Source organism: Hippocampus guttulatus, chromosome 6 (genome assembly GCF_054856545.1).
Source record: "Hippocampus guttulatus isolate MCC_2025c chromosome 6, RoL_Hgut_1.0, whole genome shotgun sequence".
NCBI classification, from domain to species: Eukaryota; Metazoa; Chordata; class Actinopteri; order Syngnathiformes; family Syngnathidae; genus Hippocampus; species Hippocampus guttulatus.
Window position 1 is genome coordinate 16,054,978 of NC_141266.1, and position 19,856 is coordinate 16,074,833.

Consider the following 19,856-nt stretch of genomic DNA (forward strand, 5'->3'; position numbering starts at 1 on the left):
TAACAAATCACACATGTACAAACACTTTGTGATTGCTGAAGGCTTTCTATTGAATTCAATGTCAGAGTGAAGAAAAGCAGACTCAGACTTGTCCTCATGTCGTAGTGATGATGAGAACATGGAACATTTGTACAAACTTGAGGTTAGCAGCGAATTCAAAAGGGTGGTTCGTTTGGAGGAGGTCTACATCCACGTGTTTGTCAACCCACTATTCAACACAATTTACTGTACATTATTAGAGTCTGATTCTTCATCAAAAACTTGAAATACAAATATGTATTCAAATAAAAGAAACCACCAAAGAAAGCTGAGTCATTAAAAAAAGATTTATCGACACCACAGCAACATGATTTTTTTTTTGCACGAACATTATTGAAAATATAACAGGAAATACAAACTACCATAACACAATCGCACAGCATTCTTTTTTTTTTGCGCTCATTTCATAGTAACATTTTGACAAAACCTGATGATGAGCCCACTATGATGATGTTTATGAAGGCACTTCAAACATAGTCAGCATGAACATTTTCCATTATTCACTATTTTACAAATGCATCACAGGAAAGGAAAAGAACAGGGAAGAACACATGAGGCTGAAGTTTTTTTCAGAAATCCGTTCTTACGGAAATGTATAGACGGAAGTGCATTAACGGAATTAAAAACTGGTTTCATAGCAAAATATGGTGTTTTGGTGCAGCATGTTCAGAGTTTGAGGTGTGCAGTAAATGGAAAAACAGTTTTCATTTTCAATGTACCATTTTCAAATAAGTTAAAGTGAGAACAAATTGCGCAAGGACACTGGCAAACAAAAAAGTCACCTGAAGATAATTTTGACATACCAAAGAAAAGAGAAAAAAAAATCACTTTCCCAGCATACAAACAATTATTTGGATCAAATTTAAAAGCGGCTGTGTCAGAAAATTTCTAAATATTTATCAACAGTGACATTATAAAAACTCGAAAAGCTCATAATTGCAAAAAATGAGTTGGTCTCCAACATTAAAGTTAATGTAAGGTTTATGGCTGCCATGGCAAAATAGACTCGAGTGTCTGCTTGCATGTCGAAGACTCAGAGAGAGACAAAGAATCAACTTCAGATCAGTGGGTCTCTTGTCGGTAATGCAAGACGTAGTAGTCGTGGACGTACATCAGGATGGCAAAAGGTTGACCAATTATGAGTGAAATCCACACTGCGGCGTTGCCGTAGTTACCACGCAGGTGATGGCCAACAAACCAGGCTAACGGAAGCTAATGAAAAATAAAGACATCAACATTGATGTTTAATAGGAGTGTGAGAAAAGAAATTGTATTGTAATCCCATTCGAGATCAAACGTGCTGCTATGATCAAAAGGTGGACAGGGAACCATATTTGGTGATTAAACTTTTAAGTTGAAGCCAGTATAACATTTCTCCAAGACAACCAATGAGGAAAGAAAATGGCAAATTATTATTATATATTATTATTAAACATAATGTCATTTGCTGTTATGAGTACTGCTATGCAAGTATATTTTTATTTTACATTTATGATTATATGCACAACTAAATTCAACATTAAGCAATCATTACTTTTTACTTTTTTTTTTTTTACTTTTTTTAAACTATTTGTAATAATATCACAAAACAATAGCACAATTAGGATTTTAATACATACATTCACAGCATTCAGATTCCAAATCACCTTACCTGAGCCATCATGCCCATGAAAGCCCACAGTCGGAACATCTTCAGAGGAACACTCACCAGATACTAACACACAGATAGGGGGTGGGGGTGGGGGCACCAACAGATGGCATTGAACACTTGAAACTTTGTATCTGCTTCTACAGGTTTGCGTGAGCAGAGGGTTAGTTCATGGGCTCAGCTGTACCTCGTGAAAAAACGCCGACAAGAAGAAGACTGCTGACTGGCTGACTATCTGACTAAAACCCCTCCTCAGCAACGGTTTGTAAAAGTGCCTGCAACATGAACACGTCACGGAGCTTGACATTTCAAGGCATACATCGATAGAATCACAGAGTCACTCTACTTGCCACCAAATATTCCCTTGATGTTTTGCCATGGATACTACCAAAACACAGCTATCAAGCAGTAGCCTATATCTGTAGCTATTGGTGCTTTGATATACAAGTTTAATTCATTTGTGACCATGTTTGTGATGCAAAACACGTATCTCAAATCATCTTTCTCAACAGTCCTTTCTGGTGTGCGTGCCTTGGCCACCAGGGGGCACTATAATACAGATATATTGGTACTCCTGGTTTCCTGAGAGGATCTCGAATAACGTATTGATTGATACTTGATCTCTGAATGTGCAATAGGAAGAGACGGTTGCCTGTTTAACGTCAGTGTGTGAACAATATTGAAAAGGAAGGTAAGAAAAGGACAAACTATGGCTTTTGCAGTAGGTTCCTGGATGTACTGTAAATGTTATAATCCTTCAAATAAGTCCTGGTTAATTACAGTATCTTCAATAACTGACATGAAATACCGCTATTCATTAAAAGCTGCAAAAGACGGCTTTGCTTTGGATAGCGATGCCGCATTTTCTCTGCTGTTTGTTTTTTCTTGCTTCATGTGTTGTACTTATGACTTGCACTTTCTTTCAAGTCATTTTCCAAACACATCATAGTGTCATGTACAGTCTGCTTGCATCAAACCAAATGCTCCCCTGAGTTTTCTTCGAGGAATTTCACTGTGCCGTCTCCAAGTTTAAGTGTGTGAATAACTCACCGGAGACACCACTTGTGAACGGGGATGTTCCAGTTCTGCCAGAAATATGTCACCGACTCAGAGTTCCTGAAAGATGAGTCAGGAAAAAAAAGGATACTGAGGCTTTACAGAACCTAAATAATGGATCAGTGGGTATGACACTTTCATTAATATGATGGAAAAAAACTTTATCAGACACTTTTAATACCCTCTGATACCCCCGAGGCTTTTCAAAATGATCAACTGTCACTCACCACATTCACAGCCATGAATTACAGTAACCGGTCCACTGAAAACCTCGTGAAAATGAAAAGTGCAAACGACAACAGCAAAATATTTACCACCAGTCTTTGTAGAACTGTCGGTCTCCGAAGCGCAGAAGCTCTGCTGTGAAGTTCAAAGAAGAGTGGAAGAACCAGTAGAAAAACATCAACCAAAGCAAGTGGTTGGGAACCTATAGAGAGCCAGGGATCCATATAAACACGAGAAGGCGATACCACATGAAATAATATTTCAAAAATAATAATATCTTGCCATCTGTTATCAGCCCACTATAACGCCTAGCCCATGTTGATATTTTTTCTACTCACAGCCAATCTTAAGAGTCTCTCAGTCATCCGAGATAGATCCATGTCCTCCAATCCAAGTGAGGAAAGAGAAAAAACTGTTACACATTCAAAACAATTCTGTAACTGCCTGTAATGTTCGATTCTCACCTCCAGCGGCTTCATGGAGCTTTCAATGATGGGAATCATCCACTAGAGGAGAGAGGTAAAAAAATGTGTAAGGATATTCTCAAATATGCACCATCATTTCATCTTCAAAAGAGGCACTGAAGTGATTTCAGAAAAAGATTGTACCTGTTGAGTTAGACCCACTAACATCTGGATGAGGAAGAGCTGGAGATATACACACGCAGTTAAAATGTCAATGTGTTAGTACTCCAACAGTTTGAAAACTATTCCCAAGAACAGTAGAGACTTTAAATTATTAATTATTTTCCCTCAAATAAGTAATTCATGTCCTAATGTGGATGCGGGCTAATTTGACTTTAAAAAAAAAAAGAATCAGTAATAGATGGATTAAATAGCTTCTTACCATCTCAAAAAGTCTCCTCAGGAGGAAACTCATGCGGATCTTAGGAGAGCGAGGAAAGTTGAGCTCGTAGCATAGAGTCGGAGCAAAGGCAAAGTAGTAAAGGTCTACAGACACCAAAAGAGAAGTTACATGTGACATTTTGATTTTGATTTTTTTTTTTTTTTACAGGACTAATCAATCACAGAAAAAAAATAATGATCACACAAACAAAATAAAAGTACTTCTCATCGTAAGGTTGCCAGGGTAACAAACTTTATGGTCATCTCCGTTGAAGTACTTGGATGATGGACCTATGGACAAAACAACAATAGATGAAGGTCTGCCACAGATCAATTTCAAAGCAGTAATGCTGCGGTAACACATGCTTGCCTATAGATGTCACTGTAAGCACGCGAGCAAAGGCCATTGGCAAGTTTGTGTGTCACTTACAAGACAGAGACCTCGCCAGTTTCTTGGCCTTCATGGTGCTCAGCTGCCGACACCACATGTTGACGTCCTTGTAGGAGTAGAGCTTTAGGAAGAGAATGGTGTAGGTACCGAGTGCAAAGGCACCTCCAACTGAAAGGGGAGAAAAGGAGGATGGCATGTCAAGATCCAATGTCTGAATGGCACAATGTGATATTGAAGCAGGAGCGGTAGTTTGCCGGCAGAGGGTCACACTCACACATTTTATCGCACTAATATAATTGAACACGTGCGGTAGGCACACACATAAAGACTGCTGTGCCAGCAGAGTAAGGTGCAGGTCAGAACGCCTGGCGTCAAATCACAGCCGATCCTATTCGATGCCATCTGTCGCTCTGACTAACGTAGCCTCCAGACAAGCTACCGGTGATCATAGTGGCACACGCAGTGATGACATCAACTTTCCATCCAAGACATAAAACTGCCATTAAGTTCACAAACTATTTCTCTGATGTGTCCTTCTCTAAAAACAATTAATACATTAATATAAAAACAACAAAATGTCAATGGGAATCTTTGGAGTTACAGTAAGTCAATTGATATCTTGTTGCTCTCCAATGTTCAAACTTGTTGCGCTCATGGAATGTTAACAAAAATGTCCACCCTCTCAGCAAGCTGACATATTTTGCTGTTGGCAGGTACATGTATATTGTCTAATCGAAAGTGTGGCAGCTTGATCAAAATGGATTTCGAAGATCATAACATCTTCATACAATGACTATGAAGTTCAACGGAAAATGAACTTGGGACGTCTCAAAGGCACCTCATGGTAAGAGTGACACCCCGAGGATTAAACATTTTCTCATATTTACAATGACGTACTTTGTCCAAATACTTCAGCGCTGTAGGAAATTGAGGTATTCTACAAAAAAATGGCTGCAATTACAAATCAGAAAATATTGTAAAACTCCCATTTTCTGGACCATAATATGCTTATATTATTATAATATAAGTCTTTCCAGAACACAAAGACAAATGGTTATTTTAAGGTAAAAAGAAATGTAAGAAATATTGAGATGTATGTGTTCAAGATAGCAATAACTGCGGTTTTGTTCTTCCCTGTTTTATATTGGCCGCTGTGGAGCTGTGTGTATGCACACACACTTGGTGGTCTTATATACACACACACCTGCCCTCTTGTACTGCCCTTCCGGTGTGAACAGCAGAGCTAGGAGGAGAACAGACAGATGGGCTGACTCCTTTACTCATTCAGCTCCCAGTCAGAGGCGAAGGCAGCGGGGACGACAAAAAGCAGCAGCGACACTTTCTGCCTTTTGTGATGTTTGGACATGAAATTAATCTCAATGCCAAAGTCAACATTTTAGCGTAATGCGTGCCATAGAACAACCAAATTATCATGTATTTACAAGAAACCCATTATCAGTCTCATAATGTGTCTCATAAAATGATACCAGGGCTGCACTAGACTGATGACTAAAGGACAGAAGCAATGTCAAGACTCTGTACTCACCATACTGCATTATGTTAATACAGTAGTGTGAAACTTTTGGGGGTTAGCTGACAACATTGACCTTGATGGGGATTTTATTTACATCGGCCTGTTGATTATGGAGAAGGGCAAAACAACGTCAAAAGCATTAGCAAACAGCCTGAGGAAGGGACTCTGTGCACAGGTTTCAGAGAGGGCTCTCCTTTCCATAGTACACTGCAAGCATGGACACGCGCGCACACACACTAAACTACAAATGAATGTTTGCAGTCCAATGCAGTAAGGGAAGCATTGACTTGGACCTCCTGGAGACAAAAGAACTGCTAAGTAAGGACATTGCAGTCATGACCTCATGAGAAGGCCAAGTCGTCTAGCAGGTGATAATCGAGTAGTCTACCAGCATCTAAACATGGACGTAAACGGACAGGTGGCTTGTAAATGACTTTACAGTGGAGCCTGTTAAGGGATGCTGAGATTTTGTTTTCTCTTGGGAAATAATGGAAATAAGAACTAATCTACATCCAGTGTCCCACAGTAAAACTGTTCTCATCGGCAAACTTTTTTAAATGCAGAGACAACACTTTAAGTCACATTTTAACATTCCATCATGATCAACAAGTGTGATGAACATTTTTAGAACTGAATGCAATAAATTGTGTTGCTTGTCTCATTCCGTGACTGCTGCTTCCCAATGAGTTGAATGTCCAATTCGCCATGACACTGCAGGTGTGGCAGAGGAAGCTGAGCAAGTGTGTTCCACTCCAGGGGAACCATTTTGAAATGAAAAACTTGAAGTTTGGATTTGAAATATATCTTTTGTGAAAAGCGTCTGAACTTTTCTGAGTATGCTGAAGTCACTCATGATGACGATTTAGGTTTTGGTGTGACTTTAGGAATGTACGTTTGCTTGGGTTGAAAATTGCACTCGCTTTCATGACATCTTTTCAATTTTCCCGATGGCACTGTGCTCAAAATGTCGTCTTAACATAAAACCTGACCATGTACACTCATTGTTAGTGCATTGTAAAGCCTGGCGTGCGTGCATTAATTCTATAGTTTCCAGCGTGTGTGCCATAGTTTCCATCAGACAGAAGACTGTGAACCCCCGATGACCCTTTCCTGCAAAGCATACTCTCTTTATGGCAAGACTAGCCTCCTCCTATACTTGCCTTGTCTTCCTCCGCCAGCTGGATACAATCCAGTCATGACCAACTGGTCCATTAGCACTGACCGACTCCAATTATGACAGGCTTATAGGAGACGTCTTTTACTGCACAATCAAATGGATCGACTGATTCTTCGAAGGACAAAGATAGGAATGCCCTCTTAATCTTTACTGCATTGACATTTTTTTCAATCTCGCACATAGCTATGTTGCAGGCGCTCAGTGAGAATAGATGACAAGGTAGTACTCCAGTCAGCTAGCCCACAGCAATGCTATTGAGTTAGCACCTAATTGAGAGCCATGAGAAATGGCATTTTAATAACGGTAAAGAAGAATAAAACATTTTACCTGGGGTCGTGGAGGGCAACATGAGTACCACTGCGGCAGGGAATGTGAGCATGACAGTCAAATTAACACTATGGACAAGAAAGCCCGCACGCTCACTGAATGAACCCTAGGAGGAGCAAGAAAGACACGCACACACACACAGTCAGCGTATTTGGTTGTAATAAATAAGCCACCAAGGTCAAACATATTGTGTTGCCAGTGATGTTACAGGTACCTATATATTGTGCGATTGATTCGATTATTGGATCGATACAAGTATATGATGACTTTATGAAGGTAAAGTTTTAAAAGGCTTTAGTTTTGTAACAGATAGAGTATGACTGAATGTCCTAAATGTAGATGGTGGAACTAACTTTTTCTTGCTGGCAACTGGGCTGCTGAGTCAGTTTTAAAGGATGGTTTTAGAAAAATAATCCAACAACGCTGGGTTTGTGCGACTTACCTTTGACAACTGTCTCTCTGTATAAAGAGCCACCAGGATAAAGGCATTGGACACTGTTGAAAACAAGGAGTCAATGACTGACAATGTCATTTGTCCATCGTAGCAAGCATAGCATTAACATAACATAAGTTTTACCTTCACAGAAATCACACAATATATACTATACTCGAGGCAACAACATTATTCCAGCAACAAATTTGGTGTCCAAACGAATGAGAGCTATGGACTAACTTTTTTATCTTTACAAGAAAGTCTATTACAATTTTTACCAGCAAATGGTCCTCCCTTAAAGCAAGCACACAAACCCTCTTGGCTTTGGTCTCACAAAGAAATATACGATCACACTCAATTTAATAGCAATCCTGCCAAAAGAAATGAGCTAGCACTAACAGACCATACGGATTGCCATGCAGGCATACACAAGCAATACAAGTAATTAATTTCCACTGTTTTGCTTCACTGGAGAAGGTTTATTAAATGTTGACATTTATAATAATAGCTGCTCTTATCACTGGTGTGTAAAATGTGATACATCACAGATCAGGTGTGCATTCCATTGGGTTTTGCGCAAAATCCTGAAATACATGGAGGACTTGCTCTAATGTATTCTATTGTCTTCACTCTCATCAAGGATTATTAACCTAACGTGCATTTAAAATTATGGAGAGATGAGTTCGAGTATATTTGTGTTTTTTTTCTATGACAAACAGCAATAGTTTGGGAATGGGAGTGATGAGTAGTTGAAAATAGAGTCAGGATGATCAGATGTTGCACAGTACCTATGCGGTATATCAGTATATTGGCCAAGTGGGCATCCCTCAAGAGACAAAGTCAGCTGCACCATGCACTGCAGACTTGACCTCACTTTATGTATTTAAAAAAAATGTGTGTGTGTGTGTGTGTGTGTATTGTGTGTGTGTGTATATGAGCTTCTGTGTGTCTTAAACTAAGGCAAGTTAAGTCATTTTCTCATGGTCTGTGGTCGAGTTAATTTTACTGTACATAGAATCTAATATAATGATGGACTCCTTAATTTCACAAATCTAAATTTTCCTATGTACAATTCTCCATGCTAAAAAATTTACTGAATCAGGGTTCATATTTTTGAGGATATCAATATGCTGTAAGTGTCATTATCAATGATCATTTTACAATGATATTTGCCTTTGGAAAAAAAAAGAAAGAGCTGTATGTGTTTTGCACGTACCAATTACCAGGCAGACTGCTGGCCAGCTGTAGGGGTCCTTCAAGAATAAGGAAATCACTTGAATAGGGTCCACCAGAACCCCATATCTGTTAAAAAATAATTAGAACACAAGGGTTAAACAGATTACAAAAAGATGAAGAAAGTGATGAACTGAAATCACACAACTCCACCCGCCTAGCAGAGCAGTTTCTCTTCAAAAAAAGGAAACCACTTAAATGAATATTTTTCTTTTAATTATCTTCCTGATAAATTTGGCAAAAGAGAGGGCTCCAGACTGCCCAGAAATAGTCACTTTGCACCTAAAATATGAGCAAATCTCTGTTTATCAGACGTTTAACAACAGCAGTTATTTTTCAGTCTAATGACGTTTCAGTAACTTGTAACATTATTGACTGCGGAAAGTGTTAAATCAGTTGACCTTTCCATGGGAAATACTTAGTGTCACCGTGCACAAAGTTCTTTGACCCAGTAAAATAAATGTCATGGAATAAAAAGATTACTCAATAACAGTTGTATAAAATGCATATAGGATTTAAAAGCTAAGCATGCTTACCTTAAGAGGTTTTCTAGGAAGAGTCGGGCATTACTAAGTATCTGTAACCAAAGAAAAAATTGTTACAGGTTACAGTTACAGGTTTTGCTTTTAACTTGCTCTCGGTCACTTCTTTCATCATCGGGATATATTTTCTATTTTCTTCTTCCTTGCCTCAAATTTTTCTTCCACTTTATCCTACTTTTTTCTCATCAGTCTTTTTTTTTTTTTAACTCTCTGGCTCACTCTTTCTATTTGTGAATGGATGGTGATATCTCATTACCCCACACAAAGGCTCCATGCCTGGGGATGGGACAGAAGTTCAGTAGGAATGAAGAGAAAACCTCTCGTGATGAACACAACGATCTGTGTTCAAAGGCTGGATTAGTAGCAGGCAGGCTTTGCTGCAGCTGCATCCCTGCTCCTATTCGCTCACATTCAGTCTCTTATCTGAACAGAGAAGACAAAATTCTGTTATCTGGAAATTGTGTTAACCTAACATTGTACCATACCTTGAAATAATCTGGGTTGTGAGTACATAAAGTGCATTTTATCTGGACTGAGGTAGATCTGACCACACTGTCAAACTTACTCAGAGCATATTAAGGGGACTATCGATCGAAAACAAAACACCTTGCCAAGATGTATATTTATAGTGTTCAAGCTGGCAAAAGACCAATTCTGACAATGGATAAGACAACGTTAGTGTTCTTAGATGCAAATGTTTATGAAACTCCAAGCAATCTTTTTTTTTTTTAACTCCTGCTACTACTACTACTGTTACTACTACTACTCAGAGCACAATACGTTTGATCTTAACATAGAGTACAATCCATCCATACGTTTTCTGAACCGCTTTATCCTCACAAGGGTTGCTGGAGCCTATCCTGGCTGTCTACGGGCAGTAGGCGGGGGACACCCTGAGGCAATCGCAGGGCACACATAGACGAACAACCATCCGCACTCACACTCACACCTAGGGACAATTTGGAGTGTTCAATCAGCCTGCCGTGCATGTTTTTGGAATGTGGGAGGAAACCGGGGTACCCGGAGAAAACCCACGCAGTCACACAGGGAGAACATGCAAACTCCACACAGGGAGGCCGGAGCTGGAATCGAACCCTGTACCTCTACACTGTGAGGTCGACACGCTAACCCGAGAGTACAATATTTAAAGTCGTTAACCTCAACATGGTTAGTGAAGTTATTTTTGGATGGCAATGCCTAATTTGTCAATATTTTGTTGCACTAGTTTTTTTTTCAATCCCCAGCTACAGATTTGGAGACAGCAGTGTGCTGATGAGGGGGTTTGAGATTAGAGATTACAGGTATATTTAAATGGCTGCCCTTTGTTTAATATTGAATATTAACATAGCTTGTCATCAGACATTCCAACAAATGGAACATGATGAACAGCAGCCTTGTGTGGGTTTTCTCCAGGTACTGCAGTTTCCTTCCACATTCCAACATCATGCATGTTAGATTTATTCACTCATACATATACAGTATACTGTAGTGCCCTTGTCCTCATTTGGGTCACGGGTGATCTGGAGCCTATCCCTGCTCACTTTGGGCAGGAGGCAAGGAACACCTGGTATTAGCTGGTATCTCACTGAGCGGCAAAGGTTTGCAAGTATGTGTATGCACGTTGTGACTGTTGGTTTTATTTTGTCAGGGTTCACTTCACCAGATATTCCCCAACTGTCTTCATTGATGCAAACAGTTTTTCTTGTCGTCATCCAATTTTGAAAACGTTCAAAATTTCTTTGCAACAAGAGTTGAGGTTGTGTCCCTCCTCTCATTCAAAATAACCAATAACCCCTCATAAGGGCAAGCTATATTGAACATATGTGAATAAATGTATCCATGGCATAATGTGAATATCCTAAAAAGCGTTCTCTTACCAGCATTACCACGCACCAGTTTAGAATGCCTCTGTAGTTACTGAAACCACTGGATGAAGACAGCAGGGACTCTTGTGTCTTGTGACAGCTTGATGGGGTAAGATTAAAAACGACAGTTGAATGAATCAGTTGTCATTTAGGTGTGGTTTGACTGGAACTATGACGTTGATTGTAAAAAAAAAATGTTGGTGCAACTCCTGAACGAACTCTATTCAAACAACACAGTTTATTGAAGTCCTTGAATGCCACATCGCTAAACCAATCATGTTAACATAGCCATCACCGAGTTGCCAAAATGATTTAGTGCACCTGTGCACCTGAAAATTTTAAGCTACTCGTTACCATTTGGTATTTAGAACTGGTTTACACGCTTTATTTCTTTAAGCACGTACATCAGAGTTCAACCTTCTCAATTTTTTGGTTTGAAATATTACAAGTGCAGTTCCAGTCACGATGAGGACCTGGGACTCCAGCAAGCAAACGAGCTAACATGAACATATGTGTCCGATGCTGGATCAAAAACACCATAACAAACTTTCGGTAAGTTTTTTTTTCTTTTTTGAAATACTCCATATAACTCACCTCAATCTGTCGTTTATGTCATTGTTACGTTTCTTTTTGTCACACTTTGTTGTGGGCCGGGCTGTCTCCCACAGGCGGTCAACTTTGGCTGCCTCGCTGTCCGTTTTTCGGCCAGCGGCCACTGAAAACTGACTCTCCGACATACACTTCTCATTCATCGGCTTTAGACTCGCTCCTCTCCCCGCCGCAAACGTGGCCCTTCTCTTGCGACTGAAGGCCCCGGTCGTGTCCATATCTGCCATGGTGTTCGAGAAAAGCAACACCAAAACGTTTTAAGGCGCAAGTTCCCTTCGCTCGTTCACTTCACTTCGAGAAGTAGCATGCTTGATTCTGCATGGAGTGGAAGCCAAATGAAAGTGGGTAGTACTGTATACGCTAGCTGTCAAACAAATCCACCCAAAAGTGGAACTTCCTGACTGTCCCAAAACAGGTAGGAGTGACATGACGTCATTGAATATGTGACGCAAGTAGAAGGCAGTACTGTAATCTGACTCTGTAACCCACTGACTGGTTCTGAGGGGGTATTCATAGTAGACAGACACACTAAGCAGTTTTTCCCGAAACATTTGGAGAGCCAAGTCACCAATTTTATATTTAAAAAGGAGGAATACTGAAATAATGACCATCTCATCGAAATTTGCCTACAAATGTACTTTGTGTGAAATCTGGTTTACCGGGGGCATGCCACATCAAATATGGCGGACACGCTCACGCCCAAAGAAGCAACCTAATTTCCAGACTACAAAACACGCTTGATTAAAAGCCACAACATCTGAATTTAACCATCAAAACAAGTTTATATATCCATTGGCTGCTTTGGATTGAGAACAAGGTGCAAATAAATTGGATTGAATTAAGAGTCAAAAACAAGGCATAGAACCTCAAATTCAACTACTGTAGCATGATGAAAGTACAATATATTCTTAATTAATAACTATTTGAATGGAAAAGTTAGAGTTCAATCTCCACTGTCCTCCTTATGATGAAACTACTTGAAAGAGTTCCTTCAATGAGACTGGCCCTTCTGTCGTTTCTTCTTCAGTGCGCTTTTACATGTCAAGGTGGCAAGTGATCACGGGCATTGATTCAGCTTTATCAGTCTTCTCTGTCGAAATGGTTGTCTTTAAGAGTAATGAGGTTTCGGTGCCTGTGTTTGTTGGGATAAGAGATCCAAGATCATAGATCAATTGTAACTTTATAAATCACATGAAACTCTTCAAACTCTAAAGTGCAACTTGGAACACGTTGTGGTTGCCTTCTGATTTGTTCAGATTTTGACACAAATTTTCTGCTTGGAAACATATATCCATCTATCCATCCATTCATTCATTTTGTAGTCCGCTTATCCTCACGAGGGTCGCGGGCATGCTGGAGTTTTTCCCAGTTGTCTTTGAGCAGTAGGCGGGGTACATCCACAACTGATTGCCAGCCAATTGCAGGGCACAAATAGACAACCAACCATTCACAGCCACAATCACACCTCCGGACAATTTAGAGTGTTCAAATAACCTACCATGCAGGTTTTTGGAATGTGGGAGGAAACCGGAATACTCTGAGAAAACCCATGTCGGCACGGGGACCAGACCGTGGAATTGAACCCCTGACCTCTGCACTGTGAGGCGGACTTGCTAACCAGTCAATCACCATGCCGCTTCACACTTTTCCACTTTCTGAAAATAGCCAAAAATGCAAAATGCAGTTTAGGAGTTAATCCTTTTGGTCCTCAACGCATCTGATCCGAAGTCTCACAAGATTTGCCATAGGCTCAAGTGATAGACTGATGTCTCGGTCCAAAGATTGTTTGATCTTCAAGTTTATGCCAGACTGAGATCAATTTTATTGTTTTTGTTGGCATAGTTCTGTGACGGCATTATATTACGATGACAGAGAAAGTTAGAAAGTTGGGTTTGTAGTCGTACTTCTTCCCCAAGTCCTCCTCAGATGAGAAACCACTCTGTTGCGTGCAAGTCTGCTAATGCGCTGTAGATCTAGTTATTTTTGATAACAGCTCGCCATATAAAATTGAGAGAATAAGAGGTTTTAGCAATCCATTATTTATGCCTTACCCTGGGGCCTCAAGACATTTTTTTTCTCCAAAAAGCTGTGCCTCCGAGCAGAACACAATCTAGCTCTCTGCCTTTCGAAAATCTAAGCCTTATTGTATACTTTCATCTTTCATCTCTTGGTTAAGCTTTACTCATGTCATCCCTAACTGATTAAAACTTGTCTGGTTCTAGCTTACGTCTTTCTTGGAAACCTCTCTTCCTCACATTTTGGGACTGTGTGGAGGTATTTAGATTCCTTCAGCTAAATGAGAAATGCAGGGCATTCAGCCCTAACCTTGCAACTCCAAAGGACTTGTTTGTGTGCTTTCGATTAGAGCTATTTGCATTACAGTCAATTCTGCTTTAAGGGTTGAAATATTGACATTTGGCTTCTTCAACATCCCAACACTCACTCAAGGTTTGTTGAAAGAGGAGGACAGCAAGCATGATTAAAAACATAGATATACATTATAAAGCAATAGATGTGCAGACAGGTGATAAATATAGAGAAACACAAGATGAAAGTGGGGGAGATGATTCTGAAGACAGCGATATCACACTTTCAACCTACTGTATATCTCCATCTCTCTGCCTCCACCTGGGGCGGCAGACGGAGCAGGAGATAGCATTTGCCCTTGCAGGCTGTAATGAAGCAGTGGAAGGATAGATGAGTCACTTGAACACGGGCACAGGAGAAATCCACACTCCAACATCATTCAGGTCAGCTGAGTGATGCTGCATGAACTCGTGTGGGTGTGGATCTGAACAAGAGTGTGTGTGTGTGTGTGTGTGTGTGTGTGTGTGTGTGTGTGTGTGTGTGTGTGTGTGTGTGTGTGTGTGTGTGTGTGTGTGTGTGTGTGTGTGTGTGTGTGTGTGAGAGAGAGTCAGTGATGGCTGAAGGTTTGGTGTTAGTGTGAGGGGCAACTAAGACAGATGCTGATTATATAGGAGACTTGATGGAGTTATAAAGAGGCTGCAAGATAAGTAGTCTGTGATAAAGGACGATGTGATCCGTGCTGTTACATGCAAAGGCATTTTTGTCTTGAAAAGCAATCAAAGCCTAATGAATGATGTTACTGGGCTGCAGCCAGCTGAGACCATGCTGTTGACTAAATGAACTGAAGATGAAACCAAAATGGGAAGTTAAAGTAGATTCCGTTTTCTGTGGTGGTTCCAACTTGAAATGCTAATGCTCCATAAAGACAGCAAAATTTGGTGCAGCACTATTTTTGAACTCAAAAGGACTATCCATTGAGCACAGAGAGGCATGTGTTCAGCATGTGCTTCAAATCCCGATTCTTTCTGTCGTGGTTTTCCACATTAAGTGTGCCGTGAATGGTCTGTGGGGCTGCGGAACATTATCAAATTCCTCTTAATTTGTCTCACCATGATTATTTATAATGTTGAAGGCCCATATAGCTATGCTAGCAATATATCATGACAGAGAGAACAATTTTGTGCCCTTCCGTTCGATGGCAGAATGCAAACCTGTCATGTCTTTCTTCAAGTCATGTCTGAAAAGGGTTGCGGGAGCCTATCCCAGCTAATTTTGGTTGAAAGGCAGACTACACCCTGAACTCGTCGCCAGACAGTCGCAGGGCACACCATAGAGACAAACAATCACTCACACCCACATTTCTACTAAAGAAGTAACACAGAGTCAGCTATGAGAACTTGAGCGCAATCTACTCTGACCTCCAGACATTATTATTCTGCTGAAAACAACATGATACTCAAAACTCATTAAAAATATTTGTTTAAAAACAACAACAACAAAAAAGCAATTGATCAAGTGACTGTTAATTATGAGCAGGCAAATTTGTCCAAAATCCATCCATTTTTTTAAAGCATCATACAAGCGTAAAAAGAAGTAAACCATATAATAGTAAAACCATTTTACCTGTTTGAGTGATAAGCCAGGATAGAGATATGTATGGCACATTTGCCCAAAAATTTATATATATACAGTATATATATTTGTTACAATTCTTTTCCCTTGTGAGAACACAAATTTTATATACATTGCGTTGACCAGCATATTGCTTAGAGATTTTTTTTTTCTCAGGCTGTGTGAGGCAGGGTGCATCACACGGACAGATAGAGACGTCATCATGCTGTTCGTGGGCCTGGCGCCACATCAGCACTTCTACAGTTCAGCCAAGGACTCTTGCACGCTCTGTCTATCCATCTTTCACCCAGGGAAAGGGAGACGGGCAGATGCACTGCCTGTGACTTGGCTCAAATAAGGATGAGAAATGTTAGACGGCAGGGGCCTCACTATTTATGAACAGGATGGTGCCTACCAACTCATAGATGCAGGATGTGAGCAAAGGTCATGAGAAATTGCTTTTCATTCTTTTTAGACAGATTTAATATACCTACCATACTGTGTAAAATATTTCTGTACTACATATAAACACATAGACTGAAGCCCTCCTAAAATAGGCCTTTTGACACCACGGTAGATGGAAATAAATGTCTTGCACAGTAAGTCCTGCGCAGTTATTAACAGCTGAGATAACATACGGCACTCTGAATCATCGATGCAAAGAGTGAAGTTTGTTCTTTGAGAGGCTTTCGTGACTTCATACAGGGATCCTAGTGTAAAACACGCACTGAAAACAAATGTGTTCAGGAAAATAAATAAATGAATAAATACATTAATAAATAAATAACATAAGTTGTCCATAATATTTGCAATGCAAGATGGCTGCCCTCAGTCTTTAGCCGTGAGGGGCCAATTGTTAGTCCAGTCATACTTTATTATTTTAGCATCCTAATATCAACAGTTATTAACAAATATTTCTAGTTGTATGATCGTTAAGTGCATCACAATTTTACTTCAAATGACCATGTAAATAATTAAGGTTTTAATTTCATGAGCGATTGTTTCTATTTGCATTACTTCCTATGGGGAAAAAAGATCTATGTCCCTGAACTGATTTTATTCAATTTAAGAATTTCCACCCTATTTATCTAATAGCTCAAATACAAAGAAATTTAATCTGATCTAAACTGCAGTTATATTATTTCCTATAATATGAGGCCTATATCGGGAATATCATTACCAAAAGTCAAAAGAGTGATTGTGCCATTGTCAGGGAGACGTACCGGTATATGTTAAACTGACCTTGCAAAGTCAGTGCAGACTTTTTACTATCATATATTGATTTTTTTTGTTGCTCATTTTAAAAGTTAATTCACATGACAGGCCTGGCATGTTCGGGGGCCTGTTTGAGAAAAAGGTCATCATAGTGCCTGAAAACCTATGCCAACGTGAACCTCTTACTGTCATGCACGGTGCGTTTTGACGATAAATGTCCGTGTCACATTGGCTGCAACCACATGCTACACGTTGACAATGTTGTCAGACTGAGTATGAATCAAACCTGTCACATGACCCCCCCCCCCCCCCCATACTCTTGCCTCATTACCTCGCTTGACTCCACTTGCTAAGTTTCAAGTAAAAAGGTGACAAAATATTGAAGTTGAACTCAAAGATCAGCATCTCATGTTGAAAGGCTCCCAGTCATGTCCTGATGTCCTCTGGAGACTTACGGCGATTCGAGGAGCAAGTAGAATGGAAGGCCACCTAAAATAGTTTGACTTGCTTCAGAATATTAAAGGGCACAAGTGGGAGTTGAAATGAGAGAGCGAGAGAGAGAGAGAAACCGAGAGCAAGACAGAGAGCCCAGATGGACAAACTTGCATGTGTTTCCACGCACAGGCCTTTACTCTGCGTGTCAAGCCAAGAGTGGGCCCGGAGAAATGTCCTTCACCACTCACTTGGTGAATTTTTGGGATGTAGAAGGTAAATGACTTTGCACTGAGATCCACGGAGAAGCTCTCTATCCGTTTGGAGCCCCGTCTTTTACCCACTGTCAAAATAGCTATCGTCGCTAGTCTTTGTCTTCAACACACAACTCGTGAGATAGACTCACTGTTGCTTTGCTTTTTCTTTTGCCTTTTTTTTTGCGTTATCCTTTTAGTGAAAACAAATTACATTTCTATGACATGTTAGTACACAATATAACATCTTACATTTTCTAGGCTTTACTGTATATCTTGTTCGAGCCTTTCTTATGGAAAGATTTAACTTGATGCGCAAAAAAATGGGTCTCGCTGTCATTGCCCACGTGAGCGTCAAAGTCACCCAGCAGAACAAGGGAGTCCCCAGCGGGAGCTCACAATGGGCAACTCGAGAGTGCATGACAGTCCAACTCCTCTCAAGTAGACTGATAGAGCCCAAACCTCTCAACCTCACACACCAACTCAGGCTCTTTTCCTTGCAGAGAGGTTCCCCAAGAACTAGCTTCTGTATCCGGGGATCGGATCGCCAATGTCCCTGCCTTCATCCGCCGCCCAGCTCAAACTCGCACCCAACCCCCTTGGCCTCTCCCATGGGTTGAGAGCTCATGGTAAAGGTGGACCCACACCGCCTTTTCAGGCTGCGCCCGGGTGGACCCCTAGGGGCCACTAAACACTCGCCATCGAGTCACACCGCTAGGCCTGGCTCCAGAGTGGGGCCTGGTGATTGGGCAAGAGAAACATATTGCCATATATATTATTCATCATGGAGGTTCTGAGTTATCATTTGGGGTACACCGACCGATCAGCCGGTATTGGGATCGGTGCTCATTTCCTTTTTGGAATCGGCCGATCCCTTCAAATAAAACCGATCTTGTCCACAGATCTGATCTCCCTCAGCAGAGGTCTGAAAAAGTCATCCATTGTCCTCTTCTGCTGTGAGATGACCAAGTCTTTTCTTTTTTTATTTCGAGAACTACTCTCATGTGCAGTTAAAAAAAAACTAGTTTGTATCGTTTCGCAGCTATTGTTCAATGTTTTATAATAAACCAGGGCTGGAACATTGAAGGTGTATGCTGTTGGTTATGAAAAACAAAATCGGGATCGGCAGGTCGGACTTTGTAAAGATCAGCCAGAAAATTGCGATCGGCGCTCCCCTCGTTTTAATGAAGCTTGATATGCAGTACGCACCCACAATGCAATCTGCCGAGGGATCAAATATAATTCCCATTGAAACATTTCTTATTTTTTAACACCTGGTGAGTTTTAATTTCATCAAATTGTTCAAATAACTTTTCTTCCTTGTGAAAAGGAGATTTTCAAACATAATTTGACTTGACCTTTGCAGCACAGAGAATGTCGCTTGTTTTTTTAAATCTCAAACACAGTGTTCAGACTATGACTAAAAATACAAATCGGAATTTTTGTTTTTATTTCAGTGGGGGCTCAAGGAGAAACTGGAAAGAAAAAGATGAGCTAGGATTGAGGTTCATAGAGGAACAGGAAAAAGAGGTGTTGTGTCCTTTAAGCCACAAGGTTATGCAGCATTTTATCAAATCTCCTCTGACATTATCTTCCTCCCGTCTTGTGAAAGCTAAACCTGGTGCAAAAACTGCCATACTGCAGTCTTCAAACATTTGCACATCCTAAGCATTTTGTAGCCCAAATGTCTTTGTATGCACATCTAGAATCAAATCCATTTTGATGGAGGGAAATGTACAAGTTCAGTCTGGCGAGCTCTTGTTGTTTACACTGCGCTCCAGTTTTTAACAGCTTCATAATCAAAAGCTTTCCCCCCGCCCCACTCGGCTTTGTGTTGAACTCGGAGTCTTAATGGAGGAATAAATTGAAGTTTCTGGGATTCAGCATACTATTGTGTTTTATATGCTGCTCATTATTTCACACACAGACACATGTTGGCAGACACATTTTGCAAAGAATGTGTTCGTTGTCTTTACAGGAACTTCAAAGCATTTTGCTTCCATAATTCTGATGTAATGCAGCCCAATCCAGTCAAACTCGGCGGTTTTGTCATTACACTGTACCTGCCGACTCCCGTTAATAAAAGCAGATCTTTGTTGTTGTCTGCCCTCTT

The 19,856-nt window shown here is 40.4% G+C and overlaps 1 protein-coding gene across 1 annotated transcript; it reads right to left on the reverse strand.

Annotated features, from left to right (window-relative positions):
• Positions 1-307: 307 nt before the first annotated feature.
• LOC147203754 (diacylglycerol O-acyltransferase 1-like) lies at positions 308-12,327 on the reverse strand. The gene is made up of 17 exons (XM_086113961.1): positions 11,910-12,327; positions 11,328-11,415; positions 9,445-9,485; positions 8,892-8,977; positions 7,685-7,737; positions 7,243-7,348; positions 4,244-4,372; positions 4,036-4,104; positions 3,815-3,918; positions 3,577-3,615; positions 3,433-3,474; positions 3,307-3,351; positions 3,058-3,170; positions 2,738-2,803; positions 1,875-1,962; positions 1,691-1,753; positions 308-1,251 (listed from the first exon to the last, which is right to left on the reverse strand). Exons 1-17 carry the CDS (start codon positions 12,149-12,151, stop codon positions 1,102-1,104), a joined length of 1,524 nt encoding a protein of 507 aa, XP_085970087.1. The 5' UTR covers positions 12,152-12,327; the 3' UTR covers positions 308-1,101.
• Positions 12,328-19,856: the final 7,529 nt, after the last annotated feature.

What these genes read in the sequence shown, in the direction of transcription:
- LOC147203754 (XM_086113961.1), bottom strand. Translation starts at nt 12,151, where the DNA reads ATGGCAGATATGGACACGACCGGGGCCTTCAGTCGCAAGAGAAGGGCC. An exon ending in AGAGACTCTTAAGATTGGCT is followed by an intron (nt 3,171 to 3,306) that starts GTGAGTAGAAAA and finishes GGCTCTCTATAG; the next exon opens with GTTCCCAACCACTTGCTTTG. An exon ending in TCATGGGCATGATGGCTCAG is followed by an intron (nt 1,252 to 1,690) that starts GTAAGGTGATTT and finishes ATTTTTCATTAG; the next exon opens with CTTCCGTTAGCCTGGTTTGT.